We start from the raw sequence: 16251 nt of genomic DNA, 5'->3' as shown, positions 1-16251 counted from the left end.
GACGGCTGGGGCATCCCGTCCCCCATCGACGCCGTCTTCTCCAGGTGCAACTGCGATGGCAAGACCTTCTTCATCAAGGTGGGGAGCGAACGTGACGGCCGCAGGGGGCAGCCGGGGTGGGGTGTGGGGCGGGTCAGCTCTAAAACTGCAGCCCCAGAGAAGAAGTGCTTTGCGTTGATCGCGTTGTGGATACAGAACAAACGGCATTTGCAAACAGGGTGGTGGGTTTGAAACTCTGTGGGTGAAGTGTCTTTTCCGTCTCACCCACGTCAGCCTTGAGATGGCGCTTATCAGGGAAAACCTACATTCAGTGTTTGTTTTCCCGTGTAACTGGCCAGGAGACAAAGCATTGACAGAAATCAAGTAATTGGGCCACACGTAAGAAGTCCAACTTTTTAAAATACACGTACTTTATCATGCCTTTCTCTTGCCCAAACATAGCCTAAATTTGTTCCCAATACATTTCCCTTCCTGAAAGAAGGTAATGAAATGCACACACGTCATAAAAGATATTATACAGTTATTTCCCAGTTAATCATTCCGTCCTGCGATTCAAGCAGCTTTTTCTATCCATGAAAATCTAGATTTAGAAAGCAAACCGCTTTGTTCAGTAACTACTCTTAACAGTTCATTTCTAAGATATGCTTTTCCTACTGAAAGGCAGTGTTAAAAGACTGGTGAAGGTATTTCTTTACATTTTTTTCCCCGTTTTTAATGAATGTAGTAGTAGTTCCAGTCAGTTTTAAAGTGTAGTTATCAAAATGCTGGTGTTATGATTATTTTTTATGTCTGTGTTGAAACTCAATTACCAAGAATGAATTTACTCTAAAGATCATTTTTTCCTTTAATCATTAGGGTCCCCTGTACTGGCGTTTCACTAACGGTGTTATGGATAAAGGCTATCCCAAACCTCTTGCAAATGGATTTGCAGGGCTAAGTGGAAAAATAGTAGCAACCCTCCCTGTGGCAAGATACAACAATCGACCAGAATCTGTTTATTTTATCAAAAAAGGTATGCTTCATATTTCAGAAATTCAGATATGATCAAAAGGTGCTTGCATTGCCTTAGGAATTAAAACATAATTTCTCTTAACTAGGTGGTCAAAAAATACCCTGAAGATTTAAAAATTTGTATTCGAGTGCTTTTTAAAAGGGAGAGGACTGTAAGGGATAGAATCCAGGAAAATATTAGAATAAGTTTTATCTGGCAGTAAAATTACTGTAGCCTGAAGTTAATTAGAGAAGGAAAGGCTTTAATCTTACTAGTTCATAACTACGAATGGAAATCTCCCTCTCTTATTTCTTGTTTCAAATTAATGTGTTTCCTTATCTTACATGCATGATGTGCTGCCAATGTAAGAATTGTTACCTGAATTTAAAAACCATACACCAATGAAATGTAAATCCTTTCTCTGGGCTCTAGTCCTCTTCTCATGAAACCTAAAATGCTGGTCTTATCAAGGATTGGGTAAATAGAAATCATGGCAGCAAAAGCAGTTTCCCTGGCATTGTACTTGCTACAGTAACTGTAATGAGCACTGCATCTAGAAGCACATGTTGGATTTGGAGCAAGGTGGTTGTTTCCCCCCCCCCCGCCTTTTCTCAAAATGTAGTGGATGTATTAAAATGATGTTATCCCTTTCCTGCACGTAATAGACATAAAACTGGAATAGGTTGCCCAAGGAAGTTGTGAATGCACCAACCCTGGAGGTGTTCAAGGCCAGGCTGGACAGAGCCTTGGGTGACATAGTTTAGTGTGTGGTGTCCCTGCTCATGGCAGGGGGGTTGGAACTAGATGATCTTTAGGTCCTTTCCAACCCTAACTATTCTATGATTCTATGATTTTCATATCTGATAAGAGTTGGTGGTTTGGTTTTTTGTTTTTCTTTTGATTGTGGTTCTGTTTGTTTGTTTGGGGTTGTTTTTTAACCAAATGAAATAAACATCTATTTTAGATGGCAACATGCAACAGTATGTGTACAGACAAGAACCAGCTAAGAAGTGTCAAAGAAGAACCCAAGTTACTGTAAGATACCCAGCTTATGTCCCAAGACTTGTAATAAGGAGACGCTTTCAACGTGCAGTAAGAATGCCAACTGTTATTCGGACTGTCAGAATCAACCCACATTCATCTGGTAACTTACGTTTATTAAGTTTCTTTTATACAACCATTTTAATCTTAGTAGTTCTGAAACATAACATTCTGGGTTAATGTAGTACTTATAAAAATTTTTAATCCAATAGATCTCACTTGCTGTAGATTATACAAGCAAATGATAACTTACAGCAGACATACTGTGACACCTTCTAACTTTTCTTTTGCTTGCAGGAGTTTTGCGTAAGGAAATCAAAATGACCACCTACTGGAAAGGGCTCCCGAAAGTTATTCATTCAACTATATCACTACCCAACTACAATAAGCCAGATGGCTATGATTATTATGCCTTCTCTTACAGTAAGTTAAAGCTAATGCAAGTTATTTTGTATCTCAAAAGACTAAGGGGATGGGGAAGAGAGAAGCCTACAAATCTCTCAGCTTTCTTAAGTGCGAGGTTATTGCTTGGGATTCTGCAAGAGTAATTTCAAGCACTACTAAACAGACCTGAGAATTAAAATGTTGCCTGTAAAGGCGAGATATTTCTATTAAAAAAAATAATCAGCACTTACAGGACAACTAGCAGCAACAAGGTACAATGACTCAAACTAGCCAGTTGCAGAATGCATTGCCATAAGCGTTCAGGCTTATAAAGTGACAAAAACCTGACACTTAAATGCAGTATTACATTAACAATAGATTGAAATCCTGGACCACTGCACACGGATAGTTTTTTCACTGACTTCTGTGAAAGCATTCCTTAGAATATTCTGGATTATTCAGAAAAAGAAAGTGTTAAAAACTAGCCATATCCAAATACAGGATACTAAAGTAAATCTCTGATGAGATGTATGATCTAACTCCTAGCCTTAACATAGGCAAATTCACACTTGGGGACCACAGAATTCCCACTCTTGTAGTCAGTGCAAAATTGTTTTGTTTTTAGTTTATCTGATTTCCAAATAGACTATTGCTATGTTATTGCAGTATAAGAGCATTCTTCCCTACTTCCTCTTCTTGGTTAGCCGTACTGTAAAACTTAGCTAAATACAAAGAAGGACATATAAAAAATAAATTTGAGGACAAAAATTCATAGTTATAATCTCTCAACCCCATATATATATGTGGAATGAAAAAAAAAAATCTGTTATTCATGCCTAAATTAAAAGGCAGGCTTTAACTTAAAAGATTCTTTCCATGTACTAAACAGTTTCTGGAATTTAATTCTGACATATCTTCATTTCAGATCGGTACTACAGTTTGGATGTTGGCAAAAGAATAGCAAGACCTGTTACTGCTCTCACAGGAAAGACTGTATCCAAAGACTGGTACAACTGCCCTAGCAAGTGATGCACAGCAGAGGATTTAAAAACAAAGATGCCATTTGAATGTTGACATTTTGTCTAATTTTATTAATAAAGACATTGAAATGTGTGCACACAAATCTAAGTATAAAATGCTGCTTTAAGCTCTGGCTTCATTACACTAAAACAACCACAGGCAAACTGGCACTTTTGTATACACAGCTGTAATTACTTTACAGATCGTTTAACTGATATTCCCTCTGTTCAGGCCTCCTCTGCCTCCCATTGCATGAGTTACACCTGTGTTGGGAAAGAAAACAAATGCATTAATAGAAATCCTTTTCACCTTTTAAATCAATCATTGATACATGTGATACTTCATTCTCCTGTAAGGAATTGCTACTGCAGGGAGCACTTCCTTTCAGATGAAGTTTCCCCCCTCTGCCCCACCTTCCCCTAGAGCCTTGTGATATGGATACATTATATTTCTGTGATTTAAAAGGGTGTTGTTGACTTGTGATCCTATCTCAGGCCCTGTGCCAAAAGAACAACATTCTTACCATATTTGAAATCAGTTAGTCCCTCCCTATTGTCATTAAAGAAATGATGATAGAAAGAAAAATCTATCCTAGGTCCAGCTCCTCACTTTTATTTTTGTTTTAAAACACAAGATACCTACATGTTAATGCTAGTATCTACAATATTAAAATGGTGCCAAACTGAATATAATGCATGTAAGCATTTTTAACACCAAAGCTGCAAGCAGTAATTTACTGCTTTAGTTAACTATATTGTATTACAAAATTTGTAAATCTGTAATACTTCCATAAGCTCTTCTTTTTTTTTTTTTTTTAAATCAGTGTAAGACACAGTGATAAAGTAAACGGAACCCTTAATGTACCAAATTGGAAACTAGTATGTAATGTTAAAACCAAGTATTTCTAAACTTATGTCCTAATATTTTTTAAAATTTTCCTTTAAAACTTTGCCAAGTTTAAGATTTACTGCAATTTACTTTCTCTCCACTGATAAAACCCAAGTGCCATGTAAATAGAAAGTTTGCCTCTCTAAAACATGCTCAGACTAACATACTAAAACAAAATCGCAGAGCTCTTAGGGTAACACAGTGAAGGCAAGGGCAGGGATGCTGTGTTATTCAGTGTCTTACAAGTGAACACAGGTGTATAAAGTATTACTTCATATATGGTCCCCACAGGAAGTACTAAAAACTTGTTTGAAAAGGTCTGAATTTGAACAGCCTCAAACACTTACCCCTCTGCCTGTTGAACTGACGACCACGAACACCAGTTCTTAATGTTGGTGGCTGAAGTCTAACACGTCGAAATGGCTTAGGCTGATTACTGCTTGTGTCTGTGAAGAAGTGAAAATGCAGAAAAGAATGTCTGTCTCATACAGTTTTTCACTGTCAGTGTTTACATTATTTGATACACATTAAGCTTTCAAATTTACTTTAAAATTATGAAGGTGTATCCTTATCTCATTGACATCATCTCTGATACAAATAAAAGCCTCAAAGCAAGCATGTTTGGTGGTACTTTCTTTTTGCTAACTCAACCGTGACTTACCTACTGTTCTTTTATTATTTAATTGAATGAAAAAATATTTTAAATCTGACATCAAATACAACAGTGGATAGAATCACTGAAATATCAGTAACTTTTGCTCCTTGAAGCATTATTCTTACTACGGCCTACTCTAGTTACTGCAGTCCAAGTGAAAATTGCTTGCCATTAAGACTATAGGCAGCAAAATATGATCTTGCTGTAAGAGTTCTATCTTATTTTGTGTATCTTGGCTATCAGCAGTGCATGGTGCTGGTCCAAAAAGGTCCCACACTTAATAAAATGGTATGAAACAACTGTTTCCAGCAATTAACCTGTACCTGCAGATGAACTAGAAGGAGGATCTTGACTAGTCGAGGGAAGATCTGACTCATCAGATGCTTGAACAGATTCTTCTTCTTGCTGGCTATCAATTTCTAAGCCTGCTTCTGACGTAATTCTAGAAGAGAAGGAGTGTGAGGAAAAACATACAAGTGTATTCACATAGTTTGAAAAAGCTCAGCAAAAAAAAATAATAAAAAAAATAGGAGGAATAAAATTATAACCTATCCCCTTTTAGATCTGCAATATTTGATCATAATACGAAATATAGAAATTATTGTAAATATCTAAAATTGCACTTGCAAAGTGGAAAACAAATAATTTGTCTATCAAATTCTTAAGTACTATTTATTCCCTTTCCTCATCTTTTGTACTTGCACTGCCTTAACTGAATGACTTCATTAGGTATGCTTGCTTGTAATACGGAGTGTTTTCGTCGTTAACAGGAACGCTTTCATCTTTATTATTCAAACCCTAGTCCTTCAAACTGAGGTATTTACCATCAGTATTTGACTACTGCAGAGCACTCTGCATTAAGAAATACAGATTTTTTTGACTTTTTTATTACCTCTGTTAAGTCAGAGAGAGTAAATCAGAAGAAAATCTTTGGTTTTAGACAAAAGGGTCAGATTGTACTACTTCACAAAATTACTAAATCCTGTTTGATCTGTCCTACCTCTCAGAACAGGTTAAATTGAAAATGAATCACAGGCATACCTGGATGAAAACAAATCATTAAAACTAACATGACATCAAGTTGTAGTGAATCAAACAAATCATAGTTTACCCTTCAGATTCTGCCTCTGCAAAAACTTCATCCCCATCATCACCCACTCCAGCCTCTGTAGTGGTGGACAGATTGCCAGTAGATGTTGTAACCATTGGAACAGACTGAGAAGCGTGCTCGGAAGCATCCGCTGATGCGCTTTCAGTAAAAACTGTCACTGTACAGGAAAGGTAGTTTAATTAACACTGAGTTAGTTTTTATTTCTACAGAAAATCTATGGAAATCTAAAAGGCAGATAAGGGAAGGGGCTACTGGAATACTCAAGGCATAACAATAAGCACTGTAGCAACAATATCTAATTCTTTTCTGAGAAGTCAAGGTTTGCAGCCTTTACTTCAGCCTGCAAGTTTCTTGCCACTTACCTGGTGCTGCTACTTGTAATGGTGTTGTGGGAACACTACGACCCCCTGATTCTTCCTCATGAGCAAGGAACAGAGGGGTTTCATACATGCCTAAACCTGCAACACAAAGTTTTAGTGACAATTAAAATAGCCAGCTAAAAAAACAGATTAACTACTGTCTTCCTTCTGTACACTTAATGGAACCCAGTGATTTGTACTTAAATATGGAGATTTTTGTTATTTTGTTTTGACTGTCAAGGCTGATTATGATTTATTGAAAGGTAAAACCTTGATGAAAATAATATTATTTATTTTACTTTTATCCTTCTCTTACGCCATTATTTTACTGTGAGCATTCTTCAATGAATAGCATACTGTTCCATGCTAACATGAGATGCAGGGGAAAGGGACTGATTCAGGACAACAACAAAGACAATACAGACTAAATTGCTTGGCTATCTCCTAGCAGCTGAGGATATATCCCAAAGATTTCTCTACATTTGCTGTTTTACTACAGGAAATCCACAATTAACAGTAAAATTCAACTTAAAAACCATTCCTTCATATTTCATTTCTCTTTACATGAAGTTTCTCGTGTCTAGCAGGCAATGTGTCCTACTTAAAATTTCAGTTTCTCTGGTTCATAAAACCACAGAATCATTCTACTTTTTGAACCATATTACAAGTAGAAATGTAGCAGCTTCAAGGAAACACCTTTTCACTTTCCATTAGTCTTCTCCCTGCTGACAATTATTTAAGCATTGCAGGTTTCCAGTACCAGAAGTGGAACTGCATTTTATTAACTGCAGTATTTGGTTTTCATTCTTAACAACCATGGAAGTACAGAAATGGTTTACCTCCTTGTGATGCAAGCTGACCAAGATCAGAATGACTTGAACTAGTTTGTGGCATATCTTCAGGGGGTCCAAATCTGAATCTAGGAACACCAGCTACCTGAGGGGAACTATTGAAATAAAGATTGAAGGAATTTTGCAGGAATTTAAAGAGAGGACAACTTTTTGACCAAAACAAAAGCACAAATTATACATAAGACAGAATTAATTAACACTGACCATAAAAATCAGCTAAACTACTGCTAATTAAATAGCAATTAGTTTCTCAAACTTATTCGGACTATATTCAAAATCAGTAAAACAGTCCTGAAGACTATTCTTCAACCTATGAATTCTCACAATTTTAAGTGGATTGCTAAATGTGTCCAGAACCATCCCAAATCCAAAAATGGGGATAATTTTTCCTGCTTTTACTGGTAATATTGACAGGGTGGGGGGAAAGAGAGGGAGGAGCAGGGAAGGAAATTAAATAGAAGAACCTGTGTTTTTTTTTTACTTCATCTCAAGTCAGTAAATTACAATACATTAGAGATTATCTGCCTCCTAATTTGCTAGTAAGTTATGACACACAATTGAAATGATCACTTATTTGTAGATGCAGTCATCTACCATACTACTAGGAAGTTTTAGCACATTACTCCAATCACAAGTTCATTTAATTTGAATTTATTTTCATTCCATTGACAAATAGTTATCTTGGTGATTTGGGTTCCCCCCTCCCCCTTTACATCTACTTACTGAATGGCTTCTGCAAACCCATCTGTACGATGTGGAACTACAAGAGTTGGTGTACTTGGAACTGTTCTGTCCTCATCATCAAAGAAGTGTTGCTGCTGGGAGAAAAAAACAAACAAAACCAAATATACTGATATGAGAGCCTACAATGTATTTTCAGTTTCTACCAAGCCAAGTTAAAGGTTAGTTGGTTTTTTCACATAGTCCAGCAAAACAAAGACAGATTCAGCTCTAACCAAATTCTTGTCCAATTTTAGACATCTGAATCTGAGCTGCTTATAGATTGCTCTTACAGGTGATAAAAAACCCCAAACCAAAATAAAATCCATACCCTTGCAGGGCACCAATCTTTCAAAGGATTTTTAGTCACCTATTCCATGAGATGAGCCTTCTATCAAAATGCCATGTCTCCCTGTTGACTACAAAGGATCTTAAGGCAAGTCATTCATACATAGATCAGAAACATCTGTATTAATATGGATTGCTGTAAAGTACCTAGCACATGGGACTTTTCACAACGGAATCAAATTATCTGTTCCCTCTTCCGTCGCCCTCCATGAGGTATTTTCTTCATTTCCACATCTTCCTCCCATGCCTTTCAAACCTTTCTCTCCAAAATACCCGTAAGGTCCCTCACATGTGCTCATTTACAGTCCAGGCAAAAAGGAGTAGGTACTGAAGTCAGTTCCAAGCAGAAACTGAACGATGGGTACATGCAAGCTAAGCAATATCAATAAAATCTGAGCTTTTGACCTCAGAAAAGATACTTTTTTAATCAGTCGGACTCTCTCACCACCCTCACTGAACTTGCATTTGTTCTGTCAAATACAGCTGAAGTTGAATAAAGGGTTAAAAATTAACTGAAGGAGACAGACAGAAAGCATAAAATTAGCCTTGTGGCTTTAGAATGAGGCTGAAAACACTTGATTTTTCTTTTACAGTAACATATCCACTTTAAAAGACTGATTCTAAAAACAAGTAATCAAAACTGCCTTAGACAAAACCAATTCAACCTCTTTTGGAGACCTTTAGCTTCCTGGGAGTTTTCTAGTATTTGCCTTTCATTACTACAGAAACTAACAGGACTAAGATATTTTCTGCAAGACTACAGAAACCATTGCACCCCTGAAGTTAGCAGCTAGGCTTCTTTAAAAAGAGAGTTATGAATGTTCCCTCAAACCAGGTTTTTAGCAGTAGACTTTCTTGTACTCACCATCCCACCTATACCAGGAGTTAGCTGAAGTCCACGCCCCACAGACTGTCTTCGAGTCATCTGGATTCTCTTTATAGTAAAGAAAATAATGAAGTCATGTGAATGCTTTCCTGGAATTCTAGTAACATAAAATTGTTCAATCAGAGCCAAGGACAGTGGCTAAAAGAGTAAGTGTAACAATTATATGTCTGTGTACAACACTGCTCAGTACAGCATCATACCATCTTAAATAGACCATGGTAGCAGCTACTCTACGTCTTGTATCTGCTGCCTGGTCTAACCATGAAAGAATCATGTAGGTTTAAATTCCGACTTTACTATTTTACTCAACTTTCTACTGAGGACAGAAAACTTCAACACAGAAATATTGTGGCCCCAAGCCTCAAAACAAGTTAATGGTAAAGGATCATTTCAGTCAGTGTACTTTTGCAAAAATCACGGGATGTTTTAATTTACAAAATATGTAGGTCTATGTCAAAGCATAATCTTGGGTCAGACACTGACTGACTCATGACTGATAAGGTTTACCTTAGAAAATGAATGGCAACATTCCTTTGTACAATCTGCACTGGGGCAGAGACTAATAAAACCTCCTGCAAATCTATCTGAGTTACAATCTATTCAAGAACAGCTTTTGCAGTAGAAATATCAGCAGTCACTGACTGAAATAACACTGGTATAATAATTTCAAGATACAAATCCATGATGAGTGCCTTACTGCCTTTAATGTTCCCTGACTGGCCATTATTTGCAGGATGAGACACGTTAAGTCAGTTTGCTCAGCTACCATTTTTTAGGATACTAAATAGATGTAATCTGCTTTTACAATAGGCAGAATACTTGGGTTTTACTTAGAAGAAATACAGTAATTAAAGTCTTCTGAACACTAGACATAGTTTATACCTGTACTGGGGGACCCAGTTCTTGAGGAGGAGCATGAATAGTTAGGCGTGGGGGCAGTGGATGTGGTGGTCTGCGTGGTGACTGTGGAGGCCGAGGGGCTTGTCTCTCTGAGGCAGATGATGGCTGCTGTTCTCTTGAACTTTCATGAGGAAAAGTGGACTCCGCAACACTTGTACTCCCTTCTCCTAAAACATACAGAAGTATATAGGAATAAACCTGTGCCCTCCAAACTCCATGAAGGCAAGCCTTCAAATTCTGCTACCACATTAACAGAGACGTTTTCACCCTTGCAAGAGCGGGGACAGAGGACTTGTGCCAGCTACATCAATACTATCACGAAAACAAACTATTGATTATTCAAGTGCTGATAGAGATTAATCTACTGAGCCATCAACAACAGTTTCCAAAGCAACCAGAGCTTGCAGGATTTTCAAAGGAATGTAGAATAAATCCAGAAAAGAGCATTTCAAAAGAATCTACATTTCAGGTTAAAATGGTCTTTAGCATTTTGCCTTATATTCTTACTTTTAAGAGTGTATTTTAACACCTGTAAAACAGCTTCTACATTTTTCCCCTGTACATGTTTGAAGAAACATGGAATAACCATACCACTATTTTGAGAATCTGCTGCCCTCTGGTTGCTTTCACCTCCTCCCATGCTTTCTTCGGTTTCTGTTCCAGGATCTGTACCGTCAGCACCCTAAAAACCCCACATAAATACAATATGAGTTAGTACTAAACAATTTGGAGGCTGTAAAAGAGAATATAAAAGCAGCACAAGAATATTCAGAAAGTAAACTATATTAAAATCTTAAAATATTTCTGCAATTATCTACAAAATCAGATAAATGTATACAACTGTGTGAAATTTCTGAAGTTTTACATATCTGTGCATACACAAATGTGAACAACGTAGCCATCATCATTTAATAATAGACAATGAAATATCCAAGCTTTTGAAGAAACTGCCTTACTAGCTTGGCAACTACAGTATTTGTTGCTGGCTCCTGTACTTTGCATTTTCATTCAGCCCTCAAACATTAAAAGTTGATTTTTCTTGTGAAAACACCAGTTGTAACAGAAATTAGTATCACCTACTAGCAGCCTCAATTTTCTGTGATGAATTCATACCAAGATTTTCTTTCAAGTATTCAAATCTGTGCAGATGCATTACAACACCAATGTATTCTAAGAAATGTAACAAACTATTAAAAAAAAAAGGTACAAATCTCACCTCAGCATCATCTGCTTCATATCCGTCATTACCATCAGCACTACCAGTTCCTTCATTACTGTCATCACCTTCATCTCCCATTCCTGTGTCTTCATCATCATCCTCATCTTCCTCTTCCTCGTCCTCGTAGTCCTATGATAAGACCGTAATAAAAGCCTTAAGGAAGTGTAGAAAGGATAGTGGAAAAATTTCAAATCTTGAAGTGGTACACTTCACGTTGTGGTATACAGACCACCTCTGTCTGTGGATCTCTTCTTGAAGATGTTCAGCATTTATTAACCACAGTGTACATGTACGTACTTACTGATTGCTGTGGTAGGTTTACCTTGGCTGGGTGTCAGACACCAATATCAGCCACTCCCTCTTCAACAGGACAAGGGTGAAAAGTAAGATGGACAAGCTTGAGGATCAAGATGAAGGCAGGCAGATCACTTACCAATTACCATTACAAGTAAAACTGACTCAAGTCAAGGAAAATTAACATGTTACCAATTAAAAATAGGGAAACAGAGACTAGAACACCTTCCCCCCATCCCCTCTTCCCAAGCTCAACTTTACTCCCTCCTTCCCACCTCTTCTTCCTCCTCTCCCACACCAAGGAGGGCAGAGGGGACAAGGAATGGAGGGTTGTGGTCATTCCACAACAGTTTCTCTCAGCTACTCCTTCCTCCTCCAGCATGGGTCTTCTCCACAGACTGCAGTCCTTCAAGAACTACTCCAGCAGTGGGTCCTTCCCACTGAAGGACTGCAGTCCATCAGGATAAATGTGCCCCTGCATTGGCTCCTCTCCATGGGCAATAGTTCCTGGCAGTAAAGCCTACTCCTAAGTGGGTTGCAGTTTCCTTCCGGGAATATCCTCCTCTCCACAGGCTGCAGGGAAATATCTGCTCCATTGTGGCCTCTTCCACTACAAGGAATATCTGCTTCAATGCCTGGAGCACCTCCTTCCCCTCATTCTTCTTTGACCTTGGTTTTTGCAGGACTGTTTCTCACATTCTCTCCCTCTCCTCACCCTAACACTGCCATGCAGTGTTTTGGCCTTTTTTATACATGTTTTCCCCAGCTGATGGGCTCAGCTGTGTCCTGCAGTGGGACCACTTCAAAGACAGATGGAACAGGCTGTGTCTGGCATGGAGCAGCCCCCAGCCTGTCCTCACATAGGCTACCCTTGTATGTTGAATAGTCATAAATAATCTAGAGGCACTGTGAAATTAAAATAAATAAATAAACAAAAGTCGAATTAGCAACACTACAAGTTCAAGCTACATAAATACAGACTATTTTTACAGTAAAAAGAAAAAAAAAAAAAGAGGAAGAATTGATTAAATCAGTCCTGCCAGATATCTTTAAATCTGATCAAAAATCATATTTAAAGCAGTTCAGAAATAAATTCCATAATATACATACTTCCTGCTCGCCTTCGTTTTCTTCATCATCATCATCTTCATCATCACTGTCAATTACAATGACATCATCTCTCTTGGATTGACCATCCTGAGATGAAGAAGTATTTTGTTGATCTGACTGAAGAGGTCCAAGATCTATTGGGATAGACTGGGAAGTTTCTTCACTATCCTCCATAGGAGCATACTCTCCCTGTGTAACACCCTGCAAGAGAGAAATTACCAGAAGAAAAAAATGAAACACAGCATATAAAATTCTTAAAATGTTCTTCAGGAAAGCATCCACTGTATTTCTAAAAGTTTCTTGTTTCCACTCCCATTTCTCAACCTCGATCAAATGGAGGCCTGCTGTACAACACAAATACATTTTGTCCTTCACTTTCAAATCTGATCTGGATGGGTGGCACCATTAGGGGTACTGTATTTGTGTGTAACACATTTGCATGCACATCCATAAGAAGCTACTGCCTCAATGTTTACCCATCTTTAAAAAGTTTTAAATGGTTTCCATTGGAAACCTGCAGGATCTGACTTGAGATTTCACTTCTAAAAATGGGGGGATGAGGGGGAGGAAGGAGGCAGGAGCTATTTCTGCTGAAATGAAGATTGTACTATTTTCAAATATGCTTACTTCTCCAATCGAGTCTTGTGAGTCTTGATTGTACGTTTGAGCTTCTACCTCGCCATCAGTGCTCTCTTCTGCTGTCACTTCCTCCTGAAAGAACATGTATTTTTCTTGTTTAAAACACACCATTAGCTCTACAGTTTGGTTCTTCAACACACCAGGGGTTTTATACTTAAAAATAGCACCCCATTTCTCTTTCCTGGAGAAATACAATTTGCCCATTCAGTCCACTGGGCCTTAGTATCTTCAAATCTTTTCAGGACCAAAAAAGAACCCTCAAGATTTCCCATTCCACCTTCATCCTCTCAGCTAATTAAGTGACAATGTTCTTGGGTGATTTTGTCCCTTTTTTCTATGCAATGTCCCTCTTGTACAGAGTTAACAGAACATCTTTGACTTCCTTAACATTATTCATGAGTTGCCTGTTTGAGGTTCTGTCTCAAGTTCCTTCCTTCTTTGCAGGACATCCCAACTGCCTCACACCAATAATTTCGCATGCCATCTCCTGTAAGCTTTTCCATGGAACTCATCTTTGCTTCCCTGGCATGTTCTCAAGTGTACTGCATTCTATTCCAGAATAACTGTAGATAATGACCTTCCAGACTACACTGGAAAACGTTTTAACATTTTCCTCCTCAGTTCCAGGATATGGCCCTCTCTCTTCCATCCTACTGTTCACTAGGATTTACATCAGTCATTGCAACTGGCATAACCTCTGCCTTTTATGATACTCAAACATAATTGCTTCCTCCCCAGTAGCTTAAAAAGTCATGTTAAGAATTAACTGTCTTGCTCTTAATATACTTGCTCTTCCCATTAAAATTTTCCAAAGGGACAGATTATGTAGCAGCATTTTATGTTCTTGCAAACCTCTGGTCCAACTCTCTGTATGTTTCTCAGTTTCTTTGGAAGAGGAACATCCACTGTTTCCTCTGAAATTTGATCCGAGTTTTCCACAGTGTTATCCTCCTCTTCCTCTCGTGGACGTTTAGACAGTGAAGAACTTGGGGTAGCTGAAACTTTAAAAAGCCTCTCAGTTATTTTCAGAACAACAAACATACAAAAAAGAGTATCAAAAGTTGTTATTTTACTCTGGAAGATCACTTCTTTTTCTGCATTGAATGATAACAAATAGAAAGAATCATCTTGTGCCATTTTCTGGGACATTAAAACATCAGCCCCTTTTCTTACAAATCTTATGCTCTCGGACTTAGATTCTGGTCCAACTCTCTGTATGTTTCTCAGTTTCTTTGGAAGAGGAACATCCACTGTTTCCTCTGAAATTTAATTTAAATGCCTAATTAACCCCAAATGTAAGCTTCGGGGTACAATACTTTTTCCAACATCTTTGCTTCTGACAAGTACACCTAAAAGTTAAAAAGAGCATCAGCTGGGAAACAACAACAGTAGAAAAAAAGCAGTTTACTTAAGTGTATTCTGGGGAATAACGTTCTACAGCAAAATCGACACTGTGTAGGGCAAACAAATATGCAACAGTGCATCACACTGAGTAGCTTTAGAATTCTATATTTTATATTCCATCTTAAGTAGCTTATTTGTGACCCCTCATGACCTGGCTCTAACACTACCATAGAAACAGAGGCAGCAAGGTTTAATGCATTAAATCCCAATGCTGCTCTGAACAGGTAAGCAGAGGTGAGGTTTTAGTTTTGTAATTCAAGGAATGCAGCAACAACAGCATTTCACAGGTATTGTTTCTGAAAGTTCAAGAAAGGAGCCTAACCCCAGAAGTTTGTAAAACCTACAATAAATTAAGGGGGGGGAAAAAAAACCCAACCCAGAAGAACAAATTCTTTTTCTGAAGTCATACCCAGTTTGACAAGGATCCAAACAGAGCTAATTAAAATGAATTATTCAAAAAGGTAGGCCTATAAAATAAAACCAACCTGTGCCAAACACTGCTGTAGAAGTGGAGGGCCTTTCTATTTGAGAGCTCTGTACAACTTCTACAATGGTAGGGGATGGCTCCTGATTAGCAGGTTCAATCTGAGGATGACTTTGCTGAGTGGGCTGCACAAAAGCAGTCGCTTGCGTCTGCTGCTGAACAGTCAAGATGGGCTGAGAGAGAGAGGTCTGAACGTTAGGACTGGTGGAACGCACAGACCCACTAGCGCTGCCGAACACTGGAACGTGCTCCACAGGTCCTTCCGATTGCATAGCTGAAAGGCAAACAGTAGCATATTCAACTGTCTTCATATTATCTAGTACAGTTCACATTTCAGAATGCCCTAATTAAACTGATACAATGTTTTGCAGATTGAGTTAACTATCTGAGGTACGTTCGAACTAATAACTACCAAGATTTCAAAGCAAAGATAGCATTTATGATTGCTGTAGATCCTTATACTATATTAAAATGCTTACCTTCCTGAGTCTCCACCTGTGTTGTAGGCATAACTGTGGCTGTTGGTGTAGTGGTAGGATTAGTGACTGTAGCAGGAGTAACCATTGGACGGATACTGGCTCGTGGAGTAGACTTATTCCCAGCCATTGCAGCAGCAGTCACTTTACTTGGAGTTGACACAACAGGAGTTGGTTTAATATTTGCTGTTGGTGGATCTGAAGTGCTAGCACTGAAAAAGAGGATATTGCTTTCATCATGGTAGTGCAGAAAGCGAATTTTAAAAACACCAGATGTAAATATATTATCGCAGCTGGGAATACTAATTTTTAAAGACTTAAAATTTAAAAACCTGACAAGGGCATAATGAATTATCTTCCAAAATTTATTTATAGATTATAAAAGAAAAATAGACATACTATGCCATCAGTAGCAATTTGTCCAGCTTACAGGTTTGACACATTTCTTCAAAGGTAATCAACTAGAAATCT

General features: G+C 38.1%; 2 protein-coding genes across 2 annotated transcripts in view; one reads left to right on the top strand and one right to left on the bottom strand.

Moving 5' to 3' along the window:
* The window catches only part of PRG4 (proteoglycan 4), a gene marked incomplete at its 5' end in the record, with an annotated part of 6452 nt that extends 3007 nt beyond the window's left edge, over window positions 1–3445 (top strand). The window contains 5 exons of the mRNA XM_010017054.1: window positions 1–78; window positions 856–1012; window positions 1956–2135; window positions 2330–2455; window positions 3342–3445. Coding sequence (XP_010015356.1) covers window positions 1–78; window positions 856–1012; window positions 1956–2135; window positions 2330–2455; window positions 3342–3445 — 645 coding nt within the window. The remainder of the gene's footprint in view (window positions 79–855; window positions 1013–1955; window positions 2136–2329; window positions 2456–3341) is intronic.
* The window catches only part of TPR (translocated promoter region, nuclear basket protein), a gene marked incomplete at its 5' end in the record, with an annotated part of 30810 nt that continues 17998 nt past the window's right edge, over window positions 3440–16251 (bottom strand). The window contains 16 exons of the mRNA XM_010017053.1: window positions 3440–3699; window positions 4672–4770; window positions 5303–5421; window positions 6091–6247; window positions 6453–6548; window positions 7289–7395; window positions 8024–8118; window positions 9234–9302; window positions 10137–10321; window positions 10746–10836; window positions 11371–11502; window positions 12778–12978; window positions 13405–13488; window positions 14269–14417; window positions 15306–15578; window positions 15784–15992. Coding sequence (XP_010015355.1) covers window positions 3644–3699; window positions 4672–4770; window positions 5303–5421; window positions 6091–6247; window positions 6453–6548; window positions 7289–7395; window positions 8024–8118; window positions 9234–9302; window positions 10137–10321; window positions 10746–10836; window positions 11371–11502; window positions 12778–12978; window positions 13405–13488; window positions 14269–14417; window positions 15306–15578; window positions 15784–15992 — 2122 coding nt within the window. The remainder of the gene's footprint in view (window positions 3700–4671; window positions 4771–5302; window positions 5422–6090; window positions 6248–6452; window positions 6549–7288; window positions 7396–8023; window positions 8119–9233; window positions 9303–10136; window positions 10322–10745; window positions 10837–11370; window positions 11503–12777; window positions 12979–13404; window positions 13489–14268; window positions 14418–15305; window positions 15579–15783; window positions 15993–16251) is intronic.

This window comes from Nestor notabilis, unplaced genomic scaffold, assembly GCF_000696875.1.
Source record: "Nestor notabilis isolate BGI_N333 unplaced genomic scaffold, ASM69687v1 scaffold30386, whole genome shotgun sequence".
NCBI lineage: Eukaryota > Metazoa > Chordata > Aves > Psittaciformes > Psittacidae > Nestor > Nestor notabilis.
This window is presented reverse-complemented; position numbering and strand designations above follow the sequence as displayed.